Here is a 19848-nt window from a genome sequence, read left to right as displayed (position 1 = left end):
GTTTCCAGATCATTTCACTATAGAACAAGACCCTTAAAATACCATGAATTCTTCATTTGCCTCTGAAAACACTGTTGACACCTTAATCTGAATCAAGCTGAGCCAGAGATCCTTTTATTTGTCCATTAATTTAAAAAAGGCAAAAACCAAAAATTACTTAATTGACAAATTGAAGGTGTTAAGATTTAATTCTGATGATTTCTATATTTTTCTTCTTGTCAGCAAATCTCATGTAGACTAATAACAGCGATAAGATTATCACATCATCTATTAATTTCTCAAGGACCTTCAGCTCAAAGTCCAGAGATTGTGATATAAAAAGCACAACAAGCTAATGAAGCTGTAAATAACCACGTTCCTGCACACGCTCACTGCTTTACACAGATCTACTCTCTGAAGACTGAAAACGTGATGCTGTTCTTTGTAGCCGTTGTTTCTAAACAAACTAACGTGACCAAACTCTTCACGATGAAGGAACATGTGACCCAGTGCAGCGGTGTGACTCACTGACGTGTTTTTAATAGTTTTTGGAACAACAACGGAGGAATAAGATATATCAGACTTTGATACAAACACAATACTTGTTAGTAGATCAGTTCATTGTTGGTTTGGATCCAAGCATTAGATTTGCTGACAAGAAGAGAAATATTGAAAATCACCTCATTACCCTTTTAGTTACTGTATATAAAGGTTTCTCAAAAGGGCTAAAATGAAACCCCTTAAAAGTAAAAGGGTTAAATTAGATAATGAATGACTTCCTCCTTAATTTACACATCAGTTTGAAATATTTGAACGTTCCTGTATCCTTTAATCTCTTAAGTAATCCTCAGTAAAAAGTGATGCTGCGTTGGTTCCAACATGATAAACAAACACGACAAAAACGTGTTAATAGCAAAAATATTTATTTTAAACTTGTCTGTATAGAAATTCGTCAAGCAAACCAGACTTGCACGACACAGGAACATTTTTTTTATCACAGCATAAATCCATAAATAACTGTCGAGCATGAAGAAGGTAAAAACATTGACACTGATGGGCATCGAGAGTCAGTCTGTTAAGATTCAGCGGGAATTATTGAGACAGGAAACACATTTAACCATAGATGTCAGGAATACACAAAACATTTCTCCTCAGTTAGCAATCGAGCTAACTGGACCACGTCTGCTCCAAACAAACTGGGTCGCACAACAATGTTAGTTCACACAAAAGTCATGAAAAGTATCAGATATGGTACAACTAACGATTATTTTCATTATTTTCTCCATTAATTGATTAGTTGTTTGGTCCATAAAATGTCAGAAAATGGTGAAAAATGTGGATCAGTGTTTCTCAAAGCCCAAGACGACGTCCTCAAATGTCTTGTTTTGTCCACAACCCAAAGATATTCAGTTTACTGTCATAGAGACGAAAGAAACCAGAAAATATTCACATTTAAGAAGCTGGAATCAGAGATTTTTTTCTTTAAAAATGCCTCAAAACAATGAATTGATTATCAAAATAGTTGGTGATTAAATGTAATAGTTGATAACTAATCAGCTCTAGCGTCAGACACAGCTGACCCCGACTCCACTGTCGGAGAGGTTTCAGACGCTGTTAGACGATCCGACAAGTGCTTCGTTTGAAGCAGACTCAGATCTTTAATCTTCAAAATATCCATTCATTCATCATCCAGTTTCTGTAAAACAGAAGATCTAAACTCCAGTTATCTTAATGTTACATACTAGAAATAGAAACTCTTCATGTCAGTACTGTATCTGAAACACACAGCGGTAGTTTCTGCTGTTAACTTCTCACAGTAAGACTTTATTCACTGCAGAAAAACACTCAAACGTGTTCATGTATCATTTTGTTTGCTTTGTGTCGTTTGCATGTTGAGCGTTGCAGCTTGAAGCCCTTCTCTGTCATGTCTCACTCTGACATTCAGGAGAAACACATTTATCTTCAGCTAACATGCAAATATCTCCGTCTGTTCACACGTCATTACAGCAGGAATGCACCGATCTAAGTTCACATCATATTGCATAATTTAATTAGACTTTGGATAAAAATAAATTCCCTTTTTAACATAAAGTGCTGTGATATAAATACTTATGCATGTTTGCACATCAGTCCATGTTTTTTTCTTTTCAAGTACATCTTCACATACAGTATGTTAATAATTTGCACATTGCATTTCTGTACCTCACATTTCCACTTTATACATACATTTCTACGGTGCCCTCTGAGGACAAAACACATTCAAAAGCATTCAAATGTTAAGAAAAATTCTACAAACTTGAACAAACATAAAGAGAAATGCAGCAAATACTCGTCCCACCCTTTGTCCAACAAGGCTCCTGTACCTTTGTCACTCTGAGGTCAAAGAGCGCATCACTCCCCCCAGTGGTCAGGAGCACGTCCTGTTTATCGAGTCTTTTTGCAGGTGTTTTTTCTGCTTTTTGTGGCTAAACATGGACAAAGTTACAAAACTTGAGCTGAACGTATGTAGAAATGCTGCCTGCAAGTCGAAAGTCAGGGCTTCAACCTGCACCGAATGGTTCGTTTGCAACTTTTTTCTACCTTGCTGATGAGCTGACGTCGACTCATTGCTCATGCTCATATACAGCCATCCGTTCTGAAGCCTTGGTTGCTAAGGCTGTTGCTAAGGTTGTTGCTAAGGTGGTTGCTAAGGTGTTTCCATGTGTTGTTGTAGAACAGGGTGGGTTCATCGGGAGGCGGGCCTTAAAGAGACAGGAGCTAAAACGGCCTGAACAGAGGCTGAACTGAGGGGCTGCATAAAGGACCGGTAGAGGATGAATAAGGAGTTTTTAACTGTAAATCATGCAAAGATATTCCAGTAGAGCCCAAGAATATAAATATAGAGCTGGAAATGTGCAGAATATGTGTCCTTTAAGGTCTGTGTTTAGCTTTTGTATGTGTTTTGGTTTTTGTTGCATTCCTCTTGCGTGTTTCTTGTGTTTCCTCTTGGTAAACTTGGTGTGTTTTCCCCTTTGTTCAGTTTTTTTTTCACACAGAGAAAAATCCAAGCAAACTAAAAAGCATCACTAAAGCCAGATGAGAACGTTCTCTTCTCTCATTGGTCAGATGTGTCTGGGGGAGGAGGTGCTTGATTATTAGTCCGGATCAGACCTCGATTCATTCTGTGACTAAAACTCAAACTTGCAGGTCAGATGGAGGTCGGATCACGTTCCCACCACAAACAGACTGAGACCACTTCCTCTAAAGGGTCTCTGCGATCTGTCCAATTAAATCCAACTGAGGAGGAAAACCAACCAGAATCCCATTAAGCCAGACTAAACTACACAGGTCTGAAACACGCTTAATCTTTGTGTTTTCACTTTTGTAGCATCTTTTGATTTGAAGCACATTTCTCTTAATGTTTGTGCTTTTGTATGTCCAGTATTTTGTCCTTAGGGGCCACCGTATGTTTCATTCTCAATCCTCAGACGCCACGCTGCAGTTTTTGGTCTGTTTGTAGAATTAAAGTTCAGCTAGTTTTCCATTCGAAACACTGCAGAGTCCAAACATGCGGGGAGCCGTTGATAAAGCTCTCAGCTTTGTCCTCCACGACCACAGCGACAGATTAAAGTGCTTTCAGTTTCACACATACACACACACACACATACGCACACACTGAGTCCCATAGAAAAACATGTGTTGGTCCGCTGAATCAAACACGTGTCCAAGAGTGAAAGAAAACATGTTCAGATTTAACTCTGGAGTTTAACCCTTAAAAACACCCTTGTCCCTCCAGACTGGAATAATAAATGCATTTGTACAAAAAATAATTCAGACCCGAAGATGCAGGAAGATAAATACACACTGCAGGACGCTGGTTACAGACGGTTCAGAGGGGAGTCTGGTCTCTTTTTTAAGACTCATAAAACTCTGCAGGAGTATTTACAGTTTCCTACAAATGTTCACTTCAGAGATGGAGACAGTTTCTCTGAGGAGGCCAGTGTTCACAGAAACATTAAAAACAGGCTGGAGGAGATTTTGTGAGGAATCTGGTTCCTCTCACATGGTTTTGGTGACTTCCTGTTTGCTGAGGAGGACTTCCAGCAGGCGGAGTTTGGCCTTGAGCTGCTTGTATTCCTGGTATTCCTCCTTCATGGGAGTTCGATCCTCTTTTTGGCAGATTCTGTTGGGAAATAAGAACATCTCAGTGTAAATCAACAAACTAGAAGTTCAGAAAAACTGTAATGTCACTTTATAACTCAGAGTGCAGCAGAGTGAAAACTGTGACAAAAAATATTAATTTACCTTTTTTCACAACGAAAATGAGTCAAACAAAAACTGTGATGAAATGTTTTACATTTTTCATTGTTGAATAAAAACCAATGTGAAAGACGGACAAATGAATTAATTACAGTTTAGCAGCTGCAGCGTCTGTGAAATCACTCACTGTCGCTCCTGACTGTGTGAACACAAATGTTAACTGATAAAGATTAAAGATAAAGACCTTTCTGTTATGACTGTTTGTCTTTATTCTTGAAATTAACTTTTTTTCTCTCGAAAAATTATCTATCTATCTATATTATGTCTTCTCGTTTTCTTTCTTTCGGCTCTGATGCTCAGTTTCTTCCTCAGGTCTGTCTCTCACCTTCCAGTCTGACGGAAAAACTCATCCTCAAACTCTCTCAGAGCTTTACGTCGCGTCTTCTTCTCTGCTCTTGTCTCCCGCAGACACTCCAGCAGCTGAGACCTGGTTTGATGGAGGAGAGCGGAGATGTTGAGGTTAAAACAAAGTATTTTTCCAGTACAGTGGTGATTGAGGTTTAGGTCAAAGACCGTTAGAACCTGGATGCTTCGTGCAGGTTGGCCGTAGTGAGAGCAGGCTGTTGACGGACGGCCTTCACCTCATCCAGTGGGGACACGAAGGCGGGGTCGCTGTCCCGGTCGCTGTCCTCCTCACCAGCGGTGGGCCGGGTCACTCTGCGAGGAGGTGGGACGGGACGTTCGTCGACTGTCATCAAGTTCATCGGGTCTTCATCAGAACCGTCCTCTTCTTCCTGTGAGACAAAATCAGCCATGACATGTGAGAAACAACCTCTTTTGTTTCATCTTCAGCAGCGGTGCAGATAAAAATGAAAAGTTTGTCCAGACGGTGGCGCTACAGGAAAGGTTGTTTTACAAAACATGAGGTTTATCCTTCGGAGCTTGAAGTGCTTAAGTTTGGTTTCAGAAAAATGTGGGGAAGCAAGAAGTCTGGGATTCTTCAAGACAAAACGTGAATGTTATTTATTTACAAATATTTATATTAATGTGACAATTAGTCTTTGTGCCTTCATAACAGAAGAATTAATAATGCTCCTAAAAACAAATACAAATAAAATAAATTAAGCAAAAGCCTTCAGCCTGAAATGTGGTTTAAATCAACAGTGTTGGGTCTCACTAGCGGACCACATGTTTCAAGACTAGGAAACAGCAGGAATCCTCAAGAAACTCCACCCATGGATCCAGGTTATCAAAACTAGAGATCTTCCTCTTTCTCCTCCAGCTCCTTGCTCTTTTTCACCTCCAGCTGCTATCTTTGCTGATAGCCAAACTTGAGGCCAGGACCCAACAAAATGGTGCCCCGTGTGAGGCAGAGTATTGTTGGCAATCATTCATAATTGTGCAATATTAATTTCAGCATAATTTTGGCCAGTACCAAAATTTTGGAATCTAAAACCTTTAGACTATCCAAAAGCCTTTATATTCAAAACAACTAGTCTGCCACAGGAGTAGATATCCAGCTGTACTTACAAACAAGTGAAGTGTTGTGAGATTTGATTTTTTCAAATCAATTTTAGTTAAAGCAGTTGGTAACCCAAATCTTATTCTAGTTATTGATAACTAGCACTTTAAGCCCTTTTAGTGTTAAACTAAGACATTGCTGTTGCTGTTAGCCACTCAGGTTGAACCTACTCTGTAGGAAGTGTAAGAATTTTGTTTCAGCATTCGAATACCACATATTCAATACAATCTAGTGAAGCTGTCAGAATTGGCTGTTAATTCAAGTGCTCCCCTTGTTATTAAAACACAGTGTGCCACTGGCCCTGCGACACATAGAGAGCTTGTACCTGGCTATTACTGCCATGCATTCCAGCCCAAGTAAGATATAGAGATAGAGCCACAGCCCTGTGAAACTTAGACGTTATCCTCTAGCTGTTACTGCCATGCATTCCAGCCTGAGTCAACTTTAAGAAACAATCCTCTGACTGTTACTGCCCTGCATCTCAGTTAGTGCATGTTAAAATCTGTTGTGCCCACTAGAGCCACTAGACAGTGCCATAGCTACCTCTCTTAGCCACCCCATTGTTTGATTAGGGTAGTGTACTGCCAAAACTACACTACAAAGTGTCTGCCACACAACACCATAGCCAACCACATTGTTTTGTTGTACTAGTCAACTGTTTAATCTAACCTTCCGTTCCAGAGACAACAATGGAGAACCCCTGTGTAGAGCATTTATTTCTTCCCTAGCACAGACCCTAGAACCTGGCTACCCAGAATTCATCAGCAGGTTGAATTTCAGTGAGTGCAGGAAAGAGATGGACTCACTACTCAAGGACAGGTATGCTGCACAGACCGCATCCAAAGACCCATTGTTATGCTTGCTTCTGACCTTCCACAGACAAACCAGCCTCGCCTGTCAGAGCAAACCAGTCCTAGAAAAGGAGATAAATTTCCTTAGAGCGCAAAATGTCTGCCTCCTCCATGAGGCTCAGACGGCCAATAAGAAAGCCATGCGCTATTTAGAAGACCTGCACTCAGCAGAGTTAGATCTCTGCTCACACAAGGAGGAATTGCTAAGGCTTAGGTCAGAACATCCTGCCCCACTACAGTCATTCAGCCAATGTGATTCCGGTTATTCCGATTCACACTCCTCCCATAATGAAAGGTTAACTCCCTCTCCACTCAGAAGATTGGAACAATTCCCAACTGACCCTAAGTTCTTGGGAATGAAGTCAGCTTCTCAACCTCCACTGAGAGACAGAGCGAACAGCTACCTGACTTCCCATCTCTCTAAAACAGAAAATGAAGAGACATGTAGTTTATCTTTGATAATCATTAATTATTGCTGATAGCCAAACCTGTAGCCAAGGCCCAACAACAGGAATCAGTCATTGTCTCAGGAACACTTTGATTAATGTTCAAATGTCTTTTTATTGAAATATTTGTTAAACATTATTGAAATTTAAACATTCACATTATTGTCTGCAGAGCTTTCTGTCAGGCGTCATCAATCAGAGGCTTAGGGCAACCTCCATTTGGCCTGAGAGGCAAAACCCAGGGCAAAAAAGTCCAACAAGGACTCACCATTGTCTGTGTATGTGTGTGTGTGTGTGTGTGTGTGTCTCACTATGGTAGTGATAGTCGGGCTGGCACACAGTAAACGTTTGATCAGCTGGTATCTGTCGTACAGCGGCTTCACCAGGTTCTTCTCCTGTTTGGTGCCCTGAGATACAAACAGACAGAAACACAGGAGACAGTCATTTAGCTGTGGAGTTACCATGGCAACATCTCGGTGTCCATTAAGAACTGAAAAAGCACCCTGAACACCACAAGAAACACCTAGCAACACCCTAGCAACCATATGTGTTCATTTTCGATCGCTGTAATAATGATAGTAGTAAAAGCTTAAACTATAATAAAAAACATTCTTTTGTTTAAATCTGGATGTTTATGTGTAAGTAAACATTACATTCATATGTTAATAACTAGTCTGTGTTTAATTATATTACAAGCATTTTTACACAGATTTAAGGACTCTGCTGTGTTTTATATATCGTAGTAACTCTTTTTCTATATTACAGTGTGGGAGGACTAAAGATAATAATCATAATAATAAATTTCAACATCATTTAAAGCCAGAATGAACCAGATCTTGAGGCCAGTATTATTATTAATATTTGAGAGTTTAAAAAATTGGATACTGTTATATACTTTTCCTCACACAACCCACAGCATAAATACATATTTATTTATCAGATTCCCCTTAATTTGTTTGTTTTTTAACAGTTGTGAGGAGTAAATGCACTAAGCAGGATGATGTAAGACTGTTTCTGTCATTTATCAGCTGATATTATTCATGAGGTCTTACAAATACAAATCTGTCTTTTGTTGTATTTTTGAAGGATGATATTACCAGCTAACACTCCTAAATAAAAAGAAACATTTAAAACCATTTTGTATCTTATGACATCTTTACCTAAATTTATCCAGTGGTGGAAAGTAACTAAGTACATTTACTCAAATATTGTACTTAAGTACAGTTTTGAGGTACTTGTACTTAACTTGAGTATTTCCAAGTGATGCTACTTCCACTCAATATTGTTCTTTCTACTCAACTACATTTATTTGACAGTTTTAGTTACTTTTCATGTGAACATTTTACATGAAATAATACAAGAAATTGTTAAAGATTAAATCAGTAGTACTCAGTAGTAGGCGTGTAATCCCTGTGTGTAGTTGTGGCTACTTGTCATGTTAGGGTTAGGGTCAGATGTTTGAGTTGTTGAGCAAATAAATAATTGTTTGAGGCCCAAAGACATAAAACTTTCCAATATTTCACAAAGAGCAAAGATTAGAAAAAAGACTGAAAAATGAAGCAAAATATGTGGCAGAACTTTGTTTTTTCTTCTTTCCTTTACTCGACTGATATCACAGAACTTTTACTTTAAGCACATTTTGCTGCTAATACTTATGTACCTTCATGCAGGATTTTTACTTGTAATGGAGTATTTTTACATTGTGGTTTTGGTACTTTTACTTAAGTAAAGGATTTGAATACCTCTGCCACCACTGTATTAAGCATTAAATTCTGTCTCTTCCTGTTACATGGTCACTAGGTGGCGCTGTGTCTTCATTCACATGATGAAGTCTGCGGTAAAAACAGTCGGACTCACCGGTCGGCCATGCAGACTCTCAAAGTAGAGCAAACATTTCTGTAGAGTGATCTTCTCCATCACCATCTGAGCCTGAGTCATCTCCTGCACACACACACACACACACACACACACACACACACACACACACACAGCCTCAGTAATGATGTAATAATAATGCTAACAACTGTTTTGTTAAATGACCACCAGAGGGCGCCATGTGCACTCAGAGAACTGAAGAGAGAAAGCAAATTAATAGAAAGTTTGAATAAAAGGGATAAAAAATGAAAAGAGTTTGGTTTGGATGCAAGAATTAACGCTGCTGTATCACATATTTATTTGACCTCAAAGTTATCAATGATCAGATTTATTCTTTTCCAGGACTCTGTGGTTTACCAGGAAGTTATGTAAGATCAGAATTTGTTGTTTTCTGTGGAGATTTCTCCAGTTTTCTCATTCTGTGTTACCCTGATCAATAATGTAAAGAGTTCAGATTATTTTTGTGGCTGATAAAAATAATCAGTTATTATTTGTTGATTGATTTGTTGATTTACTTTACACTTAAATTAGATTTATTTTTAGCAAAGGATGACAGCTTTGTGTTATTTTTATATTCTAAATCATGTATTATGCTGAACGTATTGCAGCTTCTGCACCATTTGTGTTAGAAACATAATATGATAGTATAGTATAGTAACAGGAAGTGCAAGATCCTCTCATTAATTCTGCAAACAGTAAAATTTGATTTAACTGTATTATGTGTACTGAGAGGTTTACAGATTATTTGTTTTATGCAGAGCTGCAACTAATGATCAATTAATCTGTCAATTATTTTCTCCATTAATCGATTAGTTGTTTGGTCCATAAAATGTCAGAAAATGATGAAACATGCCGATCAGTGTTTCTCAAAGTCTAAGACGACGTCATCACATGTTTTGTTTTGTCCACAACACAAAGATATTCAGTTTTATTGTCATAGAGACGAAAGAAACCAGAAAATATTCATATTTAAGAAGCTGGAATCAGAGAATTTTGTCTTTTTTTCTTTAAAAATTAAACAAAACGATGAATTGATTTTCAAAATAGTTGCAGATTAATTTTCTTTCGATCAACTAATCAATTAATTGACTAATCATTGCAGCTCTAGTTTTATAGATCAAAGGATTTAAACTGTTTTCTTGTAGTTAAGGATTTAAATGTTTGACTTGTTTTTTTGTAAAGAACAATGATTGTTATTGTTACTTTTGTTCATGTATTACTTGGTCTCATCCTTATAAAAGCAGCTTTTCTTAAACAGAGTTGTACATCACTGGTTACCATGACTACAGAGCAGCAGCAGCGTCACTTCTATACACACACCGACCTTCATGTTGTCAGGCAGACCCAGAGCTTGTCTCTTCTCTCTCAGTCGTCTGAACAGAGACTCCACCGTTTCCTCCAGCGAAGCTTTGTGCTCTGATGCCGCCTGCTGGCCGGAGGCCAACCTGCAGGAAACATTTACACTGACTGATGCACCTGATGTGTGCAGACATTTGATTTGTAAAGCTCAGCGGAAAAAAGGAGAATAAGATAACCACAGAAATGTTTGGATAAATAAATCACAAATTGTTGGAAGATTGATTCATATCGATGTCGTTGATGCAGGATCTGTTTCATTCTCACGTTTCGATACAAACATGTTATAACAGTTTATTTAATACTTCTTTGTGCTGTTTACATCATAAAACCTGTTTTCAGTTTTGGATGCATAACTGAAAACAATGAATAATACCTAACTAAATGCACCTTTTTTATTTTCCAAACTTTTGTTTGTTCAAGAAAGTTTTATCGATTAAAAACAAAGTGTCTGTTTCATCGGATGACTGAAAAACACGGCTGAATGCTTTCTGTGGCAGTGAAGAAGAAGCAGACTGCTAACAAGCAAACACAGATGTAAACTATGCAGGTTTCAAAATGTTTTAAAAAACTGTTGCAAATGTTTTATGAGGAATTAAATGTGTTCGTCACGTTTATTAGACCTCGAGGATGCAGTTTCAGTGCAAAACACTGAACAACCTTACCTGCAGATCTCTGAGTTCTCCGGACCGTCCGGCTCCTTCGACTCAAACAGCGACTGTCTGAGTCTGAGCTCTGCAGAGGAGACACACCAACACATAAACCTGCAAACAACTACCAAGGCTGCAAAATCCTTCAAATTGCTTATGTCTTTTAACTTCCTTGCAGCAGTTTGCCAACATGATCTTAAAAAAGCAATTACAGAAATGAGACAATAAACTAACAGAAAACAACAACTTAGAAGAAAAAGCAGGTTAAAAAAGGAGGGAAAAAGATAAAATAAAAAAGTCTAGAGAGAAATACAGTCTGCTTAATATTATTATTTATTTTCTTTAAAATATTTCACATCCAGGATCCAGAACTGTTGGTATTTTGTTCATCTAGAACCTACTGCTCTTCTGTTGACGGTTTAATAACTGGCTTTGTTGAGGTGACAGTCAGTGTTTTGGGTTTCACATATTGACTTGTAGACAGTAACATCAGTGTGATGGTTTTATTTTTTACCTTTGAGCTGTTTGCGAGCTTTGGCCAGTTCATTCATCACTCTGACCATCTCTGGGTTTGAGTATTTATCGTTGTGTGACGGCTGAAGACACAAAGAGACAAACACAACGTGATACCATCATCATCATCATCATCTGCACACAGTAATCAAAAGAACTGAACAAAAGTTATATAAACCAATTTTTCAATCAGAAAAGATGGTTTAAACACCATTAACACTATTTAACTCGTTTGAGATTAATTTAAGATTGTGTGTAAAATGTTTCCAGGTAAAACTTTATGATACTTTGAGGGATTTATATTCCGATTCTGAGATTGAATTACTGTGTAAATTAATAGGTTTTAACACATTAAAGAATATTAAAGTATTATCTGTGGGTTTATGTGCTTTTGGGAGATAAAAACCCCTTTAAATCTGCCAAGTAACATTTAATATACCACTTAATTAATACATTTTGAAAATATATATATATATATATATTTATGAGTTTTCTGGATGAAGGCTGAGACTCAGCTCAGGGCAAATGAACTGGCCACTTGTTGCCTTTCCTGGACTTGAATCCGTCTCAGTTTGGTTTTGGTCTGAATCTTCTTTGGACTGAAGTTCTGCTCGCGGCTGTTTTTACCTTGTAGTTCATGTCCTGCTCGAACTGATCCTCAAACCTGCGGACTTTCTTCTTCAGGGTCTGAATCTGTCTGGTGAGGAACGAGACGGAGGATGGACACTCGTCCTCTGATCCCTCCGTCCTGTCCCGACCCCGAGACCTGGACGCAAACAGGAAGACAGACGATGTTCAGACTCACTCCATGTTCAACATGAAACTTTTGTAACTGAGAGAAAAAAAAACATGTGATGTTCTCTGTAAGGACATTCTGACATTAATCACTTCTTTGTATTTCAGCTTCAAAAACAGCTTTTGTTGTTTTTACTAAGAAAGACAAAGAAAATTTAAAACTCCACTGAATGGAAGTGGAGCGGAAATAACTATAAGTGCCACCAACTGACTCCCATCCAAAAAGCATCAACTTCTCTCTAGAAATATTAAATCAATCATTGTTTTCAACGAGTCATTCTGGTCTCTAAATTCAAGCTCTCTAATAAAAGTCCTGGTGGTCAATTTGGAAATTATTGCAAAGTTAATAAGATTTAAAGACGTTATATTACAGGTCCTTCATGTTTATACCTGTAATTTGCAGGTATTTAAGGGTTAATTTTTAGGACATTTTACTGAAACAGTGGTGCAATTTAAAAATTACAAATTATAAAACAAACATTACAAACAGAAGAAGGTGAAGTTGGATTAGTTATTAAGTGTTTAGTGTGTTCACATATTAGCAATTATCAGGTTGTTTCTTAAAAACTCTATAATGAGCACAATCTAATCTACCAGATTATACAACCATTTCAAAGAAATACAGTTACACAGCAGCTATTTTTAGGAACCGATCAAAAAACCTAATATGTTAATATATATCGTTTGACACATAAAACTACACACTAAAAACTGAGTATTAACTATCAGTTAAAGAATTGTTAAGAGTCACAAGTATGAACCCAAATATAATGAGTGGGAATTTACCAACTAAACCAATTTAACACCTTTTTCTCCTTTTTTGTTAAAATTTGTGCCAAATTGCACCATCGTCTTTGTAAAACATCCTAAAATGAACCGTTAAATACCTGCAAATTACTCACAAAATATCCTGGAAGTTAGTATAAAAAGAAGCACAAGTCTGACTGCTGTTAGTCCGTCTTTGAATACTGTCTGACGCCCACTGGTTCCTATAGGGCATAAATCTTTAAAAACATCTCACAAATATAAATTTTCATTTTTAAACTAAACCTGTAAGCTGTTATAACAGGGTCCAAACACCCAACACAACTCTGAACCAAAGGCTCACTGATCTGGCTGCAGCATTTGTAGTTTTGGGACATTTTTATATAAATCAGCTCTTTTCCTGTCAGTTTAAATAATTACTGTATGTAAAGTTTAGTTGGGAGTCGATTTTAAAGCTCCAAGCTCATTGGTTTCTACTGAAGAGCTCTAAAAACAGCTCACATATATATATTATATATAGTGTAGTATAGGTTCAGTCATTTCAGCTGATCACTAGTTTTTAACAAACAAACAGCGGAAGTGGTTCATTTGCTGGGGACTATTTTTATCGGCAGATTAAACATTTGGTGTTAGTGAGTTGGGATGTGCAGAGATCCCAGTATCTGTATTTGTATCTGTATTTGTGTTCGAATAAAAGTGGAAAGAGGCTTAAAAATCCTGTTTTTGTTTTTATGACACTTTTAATTTTAGAAAATTATTACGATTACTGAGCTAAAACTTTACTCATCGCCTCATTGCAGCCAGACCTATCTATATGTACACCCATAACACAGAGACAGCATACCGTGTAAAATGTAGGGAGGAACTTCAAAGGTGATTCTTGCGTTATACTTTTCATTTATTGCCTATTTTTTACAACCTAACTTTGTGGAAAGTAGAAGGGGAACAACAGGTTATGGAGACTTTGCTTGTGTCAGTAGCTCAACTTTATCTCTGGGGAACACCCCCAACAAATAATTTTTAAAATATTTGTATGAAACAAATATTCGTATAAAACCCACTGTTTGTGCTTTGCCAAATAATGTATATGTATTCGGGCACACCCCTACTAGTGAGTATTTCTGGCTGCAGTATGGTGTGTGTGTGCTCATGAAATGAGATTTATCAGTAACAATACTTGTTAGTAGATTAATTCATTGTTGGTTTTTCATGAGATTTCTTGAGAGGTATAGAACATCACCAGAGTTCTACTTCAAAAAACATAAAAACAAACATTAGATAAAGAAAAAGAGACAGAGACAGGAAGTAGATCATTTCTTTCCTTCAGTAAACATTAAAGACAGTGGAGAGGAAGCAGGAAGACAATAAACTGGGTCACAAACACATTTTAACCATCAGCTTCAGGCTGTGGGCCAGAAAACAGAAGACAAGATGATGAAGGATGGATTATATAAGATGTATTAATGCAGCAGACAGATAGAGGTCAAACAGAGACGGTTTCATCTTCAGAGCTGCACTCTGACAGGATTTAACAAACTGTTTTTAAAAATACTTTAATTTTACCCAGAAATCATGTAACAGGATGTTTGTGGAGCTGATTTACTTTGGTTGGAGGCGGAGAAGAGATTCAACCAGACTTCACACCATACAGACACCAGAGCTGACCTGAGTCAAGCAGGGTGATCACCAGGTTTCCCTTTAAACCCTTTTCACTGATTATAAAATTATATGGGACTATATGGAGATTTACTTCATGTGAACTGTGTGTTCTCTCTCCCGTCTGACTCACATTCACAACAAAGTGCAAACAACAAACTGCTGCGGGGACACAAAACACAAGTGTCACACAATCTGATCCTGAGGCTGCTGACAAGACAGGAGACTGTTCAGTGTTGCCATGGCGACGAGCAAATCTGATGTCATTCATCTGAAAGTCCGGAGTCAAGACCGACAAGATGTACGATAATTTTGCCTACTGCATGATGTACGATCAATAATTCCGAAGTTTCCATAATGTACGATAATTAGATCATTTTGTGACACTCAGTATTATTAAAACTCACATCTACAGCGGAGAGGAAAGACACAACAAATTGGACAGTAGCCCAGATGTCCAGAGCAACGTCTAAACATCACACTGTCTACATAGCTTCTAACATGCATGTTTTTTACATTAGTAATTTAGAGATGTTTTCTTATTGGTGAATCTTCAAAGTGGGACCTTATAGTGTGTCTGTGAATGTAGCAGGTGTTGCAGCAGCAGGCTGTTCTCTGATATTACACATTTACACCTATTTGTTCTCTTGGTAATGACTCACGTACGATAATTTCCCCTCAAAATATGATAATTTTAAGCCTCTGTTGGGATATTTTAACATTTTCCATCTGGCAATGCTGTTAATGACCAACTGGTTCTGAGTCAAGACCAACTGGTCCCAAGTGTAGACCCACTTTAAGACTAACAAGCCCTAATTTAAGTTCCAAGACAAGGTCATAGAGTCAAGATCAACAAGTATTAAGTCAAGACAGTCGAGTCTTAAGTTTTGTCGTAAGTGAAAGCCAACAAATTCATGGTCTAGTTCCAATTCAGGGGTCCTGAGTTCAAAGTCTAGGCCCAACAAGACCATTAAACAGGTCGATAGACAGTTGGACAGACATGTTAACAGACAGGTGGACTCACAGTATGTACTGCTGGCTGCATGGCGGTGATGGCGCGGTATCAGGGTCAGTGTTGAACCTCAGGCTGTGGCTGAGGCTGGAGCAGCGGGGGGAGGGCAGAGGGCTGGGACCGCCCGCCAGTAGCTGGAGAAGAGCTCCCTCTCCTCCCGCTCCTCCCTCTCCTCCACCCTCCCCCCCGGGGCTGCTCCTCTGGGGGGAGTAAGGGGAGTGGTGAGGGCTGGGGGACAGCGGTCCATCGGGGGTCAGGGGCTGCTGGCCAGGGTGGATGGCGGTTAAAGGCTGGTGTCTGGGAGACTGTGGAGGTCTGGTCAACACTGTCAGCAGCTCTGCAAACACAAGTTATTTTCCATTAAATAAAATAAATATACCATAATTATTTTAATTAAAGTATAAAATGCACATGATAACAAGCGGATGGAAACATTTCAACATGAAGTCACAGACATGTTTGAATGTTAATTTTAGCTTGACAAACAGCTGATCTGGGATTTTCCAGTGCTTTCAACCACATGTTATGGCCTTCCTTGGCAGATGGAGTATCTCAGTCGTCATGGAGATTGTTTAGTTGCAATCACATGAGCTAAATTTGGACATTTGGGTCACATGATAACAGGTGGTTATGTATGGTGGGACATCTTAACCACTGTTCAGTGACAACTGAGGAAGGTCATGGGATGTGGTTGAAAGTTTTGGAAACAACAAGTAAGTTGGACCTTTTTATGAGAACTTTCTTATTAAGCTAATCCAATTCTCGATCATTATAGCAGAAATGTGACATGTAATGCAAACAGAGAAAGTGCAATTATGTGAGGTATAAATTGTTTAAACAGTCTGAATCTCTGCGTCGAGCTGCTGTTGAAACCGAGTCTTCGACAGCAGACGTCAGTTTGTTTTTCTGTTCTCACAAACAGCTCAGAGCTTATGAGTCAGCGAGGACAGGAAGCAGCGAGGCTCAAAACTGTCAATGAATCATGCAAAGTGATGAAACTGATGAAAACTGATGCAACTATTTCACACAAATAGTCCTTATCAACGTCTCTGCTTTAAATGTTGGTCATTCTTCCAAAAGATGTCCCCTCATTTGGGGTTTTGATGATAATTGAAAAAAAATCTCCCAAAAGTGTTCAACCAGGATCCCTAAAATCTCCTTAATGGCCACTAGAAGTCCCCTAGAACATCCTCAGTAACTTCTATAACATCTTAATAGACCTCCAAAACCTGCTAGAACCTCATTAGGGACCACTAGAACCAAAAGAAAGACCCCTAGAACATCCTCAGTGACTACTCCAACATCTTAATAGACCCCCAGAACCTACTAAAACCTTCTAAAAAAACATTTATCACCACATTAGGAACCACTAAAACCACCAGAATGTCCCCTATAACTTTCTCAGTGAACACTTCAACATCTTAATAGACCCCAAGAACCTTCTAGCATCTCTTAAAGTATCACCAGAAACTACTCAATGGCCGCTAGAACCATCAAAAGGACATTTAGAACCTCCTCAAAGATCAGTAGAATCCCCTAAAATACAACTAGAACATGACCAATGACCAATACAACATCTTAATACAGCTGACAGAACTTCCTCAATGGCCACCAGAACTACCTACAGGTCCACTAAAACCTCCTCAATGACATCTAGAATCACTTAAATTATCACTACAACCTTCACTATAACCTCTAACACCACCTAAAGAACCACTACAACCACCAGAAAGACCCCTAGGACATTCTCAGTGACTCCTCCAACATCTAGACTCCCAGAACCTGCTGATGGTCCGATAGAACGTCCTAAAGGTCCACTACAGTGACCTGAAGAACCTCTAGAACCTTCACAGCAACCTCTAGATCCACCTTAAGGAACTATAACAAAAGACATTCCCATCAGCTCAGCTGATACCTGCTAAACATTAGCATGTTAGCATGCTAATGTTAGCATTTAGCTTCAGTCTCACAGAGCTGTTAGCATGACTGCAGACTCTCAGTCCCTCAGTGATTATTACAATTGTTGTTGATCATTTCATTTCTAAAGAATATATAAAAAAGTTAATTATTTGACAAATTAAAAATTTGTAGCATTGTTATTTCAATACTGTCAGTTTTTTGGTCGAAGCTCTGAGAAGACGTAAAATCCAACATGAGACCTGCGTGAAGAAATCTAAAATCTGAGGATGCATCAACACAGAAGCAGCCGAGTGTAACTCAGTGTGTCTCACTTGTTTTACCTCTGCACTCGTGCTATAAATAACAACACGCTCGGGGAAACAACAAGGTGGCGTGCCATCACGCTCACACTGCATGGCGGGTGGCGTGCTGTGCACAGTAAACAGACTCTACAGACACACTGATGCCATACGGCCCACAGCACATATACTTACTGTGTGGGTTAATAAGACCTCAAACAGCAAACTGTTGGGATCTGAATAAAGAAAGTGATCCAGCAGCTGCATCTCACATAACATGACTCCTCTGTTTCTGAATGAAATGTGTAAAGAATTACATTGCAAATACTGAAATACAGTAAATTTCCTTCAGAGTTGGAACTTTAAAGTACAACATAGTTTGTATCGTCACACTCAGGCTCACATGATCGATTGATCACTTGGCACAAAATGATATGATGGAATGAAACATGAGGCTTTAATGGAGATTTAAAACTGGACTGAATTCCATTGGAAAGTTAAGTTTTGTAAATTATTTTATTATCATTTTATTTTAATGTCACTCAAACTAACTATAGTTTTTGGGCGACTGACATTACGACCTGTTGTGTCGACAGTCTCAAATGTGTTCAGGTATCAAGTCATTTGATACGTACTTCTTCGTAACCATGGAAAAGCATTTACACAACCAGCATGTGACCACAACGTCTGCAATCGTTGGATCCTATCGGACCAGACTACAATAGGGGTTGATCCTTGTAGGCTATTAGCAGCCAATGATATTGAAGGTTTACTATACGTGTTAATGCACACGCCAGGTGAGGATTAGATTTGACCAGCAGTGACACACAGACAGGTATAGACAGACAGACAGACAGACAGGTGTATCTACCTGGTGGGCTGTTCTCATCGGCAGGGATGCTGTGGCAGAGAGCCAGCGTCTTCCCCTCCCTCCCTCCAAGCTCGGCCGGGCTGCAGGGGCTCTTCTGTTCCTTACTGCCCAGGGCAGGGGGGCTCTCCTCCGGGGACGGACCCAGTGAGGGACCCCCCTCCACCTCCAGCGCCTGGAGCTTCAGCAGGGAACTCTGCAGGCAGAAGCAGAACATGCCAAACAGGCTGATCCAGAGATTAACCAGGTCCCAGGAGGAGGTTACAGACTTCTAACACAGAAGACTGTCCAGTTACTGAAGCAGTGAGCTGCTGTTATGGATCAAGGATGCCAGATATTAGCCAGGTCCCAGCCTCTGAAACACCCCATGTGGAAGAAATAGCTGGTTTGTTAGGAAGACATAGGATGGATATTTCAGGGAGTAGTCTGCTCTCACAATCCAAACGAAGAGTCAAACAGTCTCCTGTTCAAGCATTAGCCTGGCACCATCCACTGACACCAGCCATGATGTCGCCTTCTTTTCCAGCTATTCCAAAAATTAGTCAGTTATTTTTCTCAATCCCTCGGCAATCCAGGAATTAGCCAGTTCCAGTGTGTTGTACCTGTGCTTTTCTAGAAATATTAATTCTCCCTTCTCATGTTTTTAGTCCAGGAATTAGCCTGCTCCTGTATGACTGAGTGAAAGGAGAGCAGGAGGGTTTCCTCTCGTCCTGCACACTCTGCGATGATGATGATGATGCACACTGCCCCCCTCCACCCCCCTTGTTGGATTACTCATCCTCTGGCTCTGAGGAGGAGGAGGAGGAGGAGGAGAGAGGGGGGTGATGGGAGAGAGACATGTGGGGAACATGAGGACGCCTCTCTCTCTCTTTCTCATCGTGAGGTTTTTCCCGCATCGGTGGGGGAGGGGCCTGTTGCTGACATCACTGTATGTGTGTTTGTGTGTGTGTGTGTGTGTGTGTGTGTGTGTGTGTATGGTTACATCTCATTCATAAAAACGGGAGCAGCAGGAGGAGGAGGAGGAGGAGAGAGGAGGACGAGGAGGAGGGAGAAGGAGAAGAAAGAGGGAGGAGGAGTAGCTACATGCGTCTCCTCACACACCCTCTGGCAGGTTAACCCCTTC

The 19848-nt window shown here is 39.3% G+C and overlaps 2 protein-coding genes across 2 annotated transcripts in view; both read right to left on the bottom strand.

Moving 5' to 3' along the window:
* Positions 1-19848, bottom strand: part of LOC122971137 (microfibril-associated glycoprotein 4-like) — a 750976-nt gene that overhangs the window by 254215 nt on the left and 476913 nt on the right. The gene's annotated exons all lie outside the window — the stretch shown is intronic.
* Positions 2862-19482, bottom strand: LOC122971151 (protein FAM13C-like). The gene is made up of 11 exons (XM_044337683.1): positions 18729-19482; positions 15672-15996; positions 12059-12197; positions 11433-11514; positions 10934-11003; positions 10237-10357; positions 8895-8978; positions 7349-7444; positions 4801-5012; positions 4604-4705; positions 2862-4141 (listed from the first exon to the last, which is right to left on the bottom strand). The coding sequence occupies exons 1-11, from the start codon at positions 18940-18942 to the stop codon at positions 4018-4020; spliced, it is 1569 nt and encodes a 522-aa protein (XP_044193618.1). The 5' UTR covers positions 18943-19482; the 3' UTR covers positions 2862-4017.

Source organism: Thunnus albacares, chromosome 20 (genome assembly GCF_914725855.1).
Source record: "Thunnus albacares chromosome 20, fThuAlb1.1, whole genome shotgun sequence".
Taxonomy (NCBI): Eukaryota; Metazoa; Chordata; class Actinopteri; order Scombriformes; family Scombridae; genus Thunnus; species Thunnus albacares.
The sequence above is the reverse complement of the archived record's forward strand: the minus strand, read 5'-3'. Positions and strand labels throughout refer to the sequence as shown.

What these genes read in the sequence shown, in the direction of transcription:
- LOC122971151 (XM_044337683.1), bottom strand. Translation starts at nt 18,942, where the DNA reads ATGTTCTGCTTCTGCCTGCAGAGTTCCCTGCTGAAGCTCCAGGCGCTG. An exon ending in AGCTCGCAAACAGCTCAAAG is followed by an intron (nt 11,004 to 11,432) that starts GTAAAAAATAAA and finishes TCTCCTCTGCAG; the next exon opens with AGCTCAGACTCAGACAGTCG. An exon ending in AACCTGCACGAAGCATCCAG is followed by an intron (nt 4,706 to 4,800) that starts GTTCTAACGGTC and finishes CCATCAAACCAG; the next exon opens with GTCTCAGCTGCTGGAGTGTC.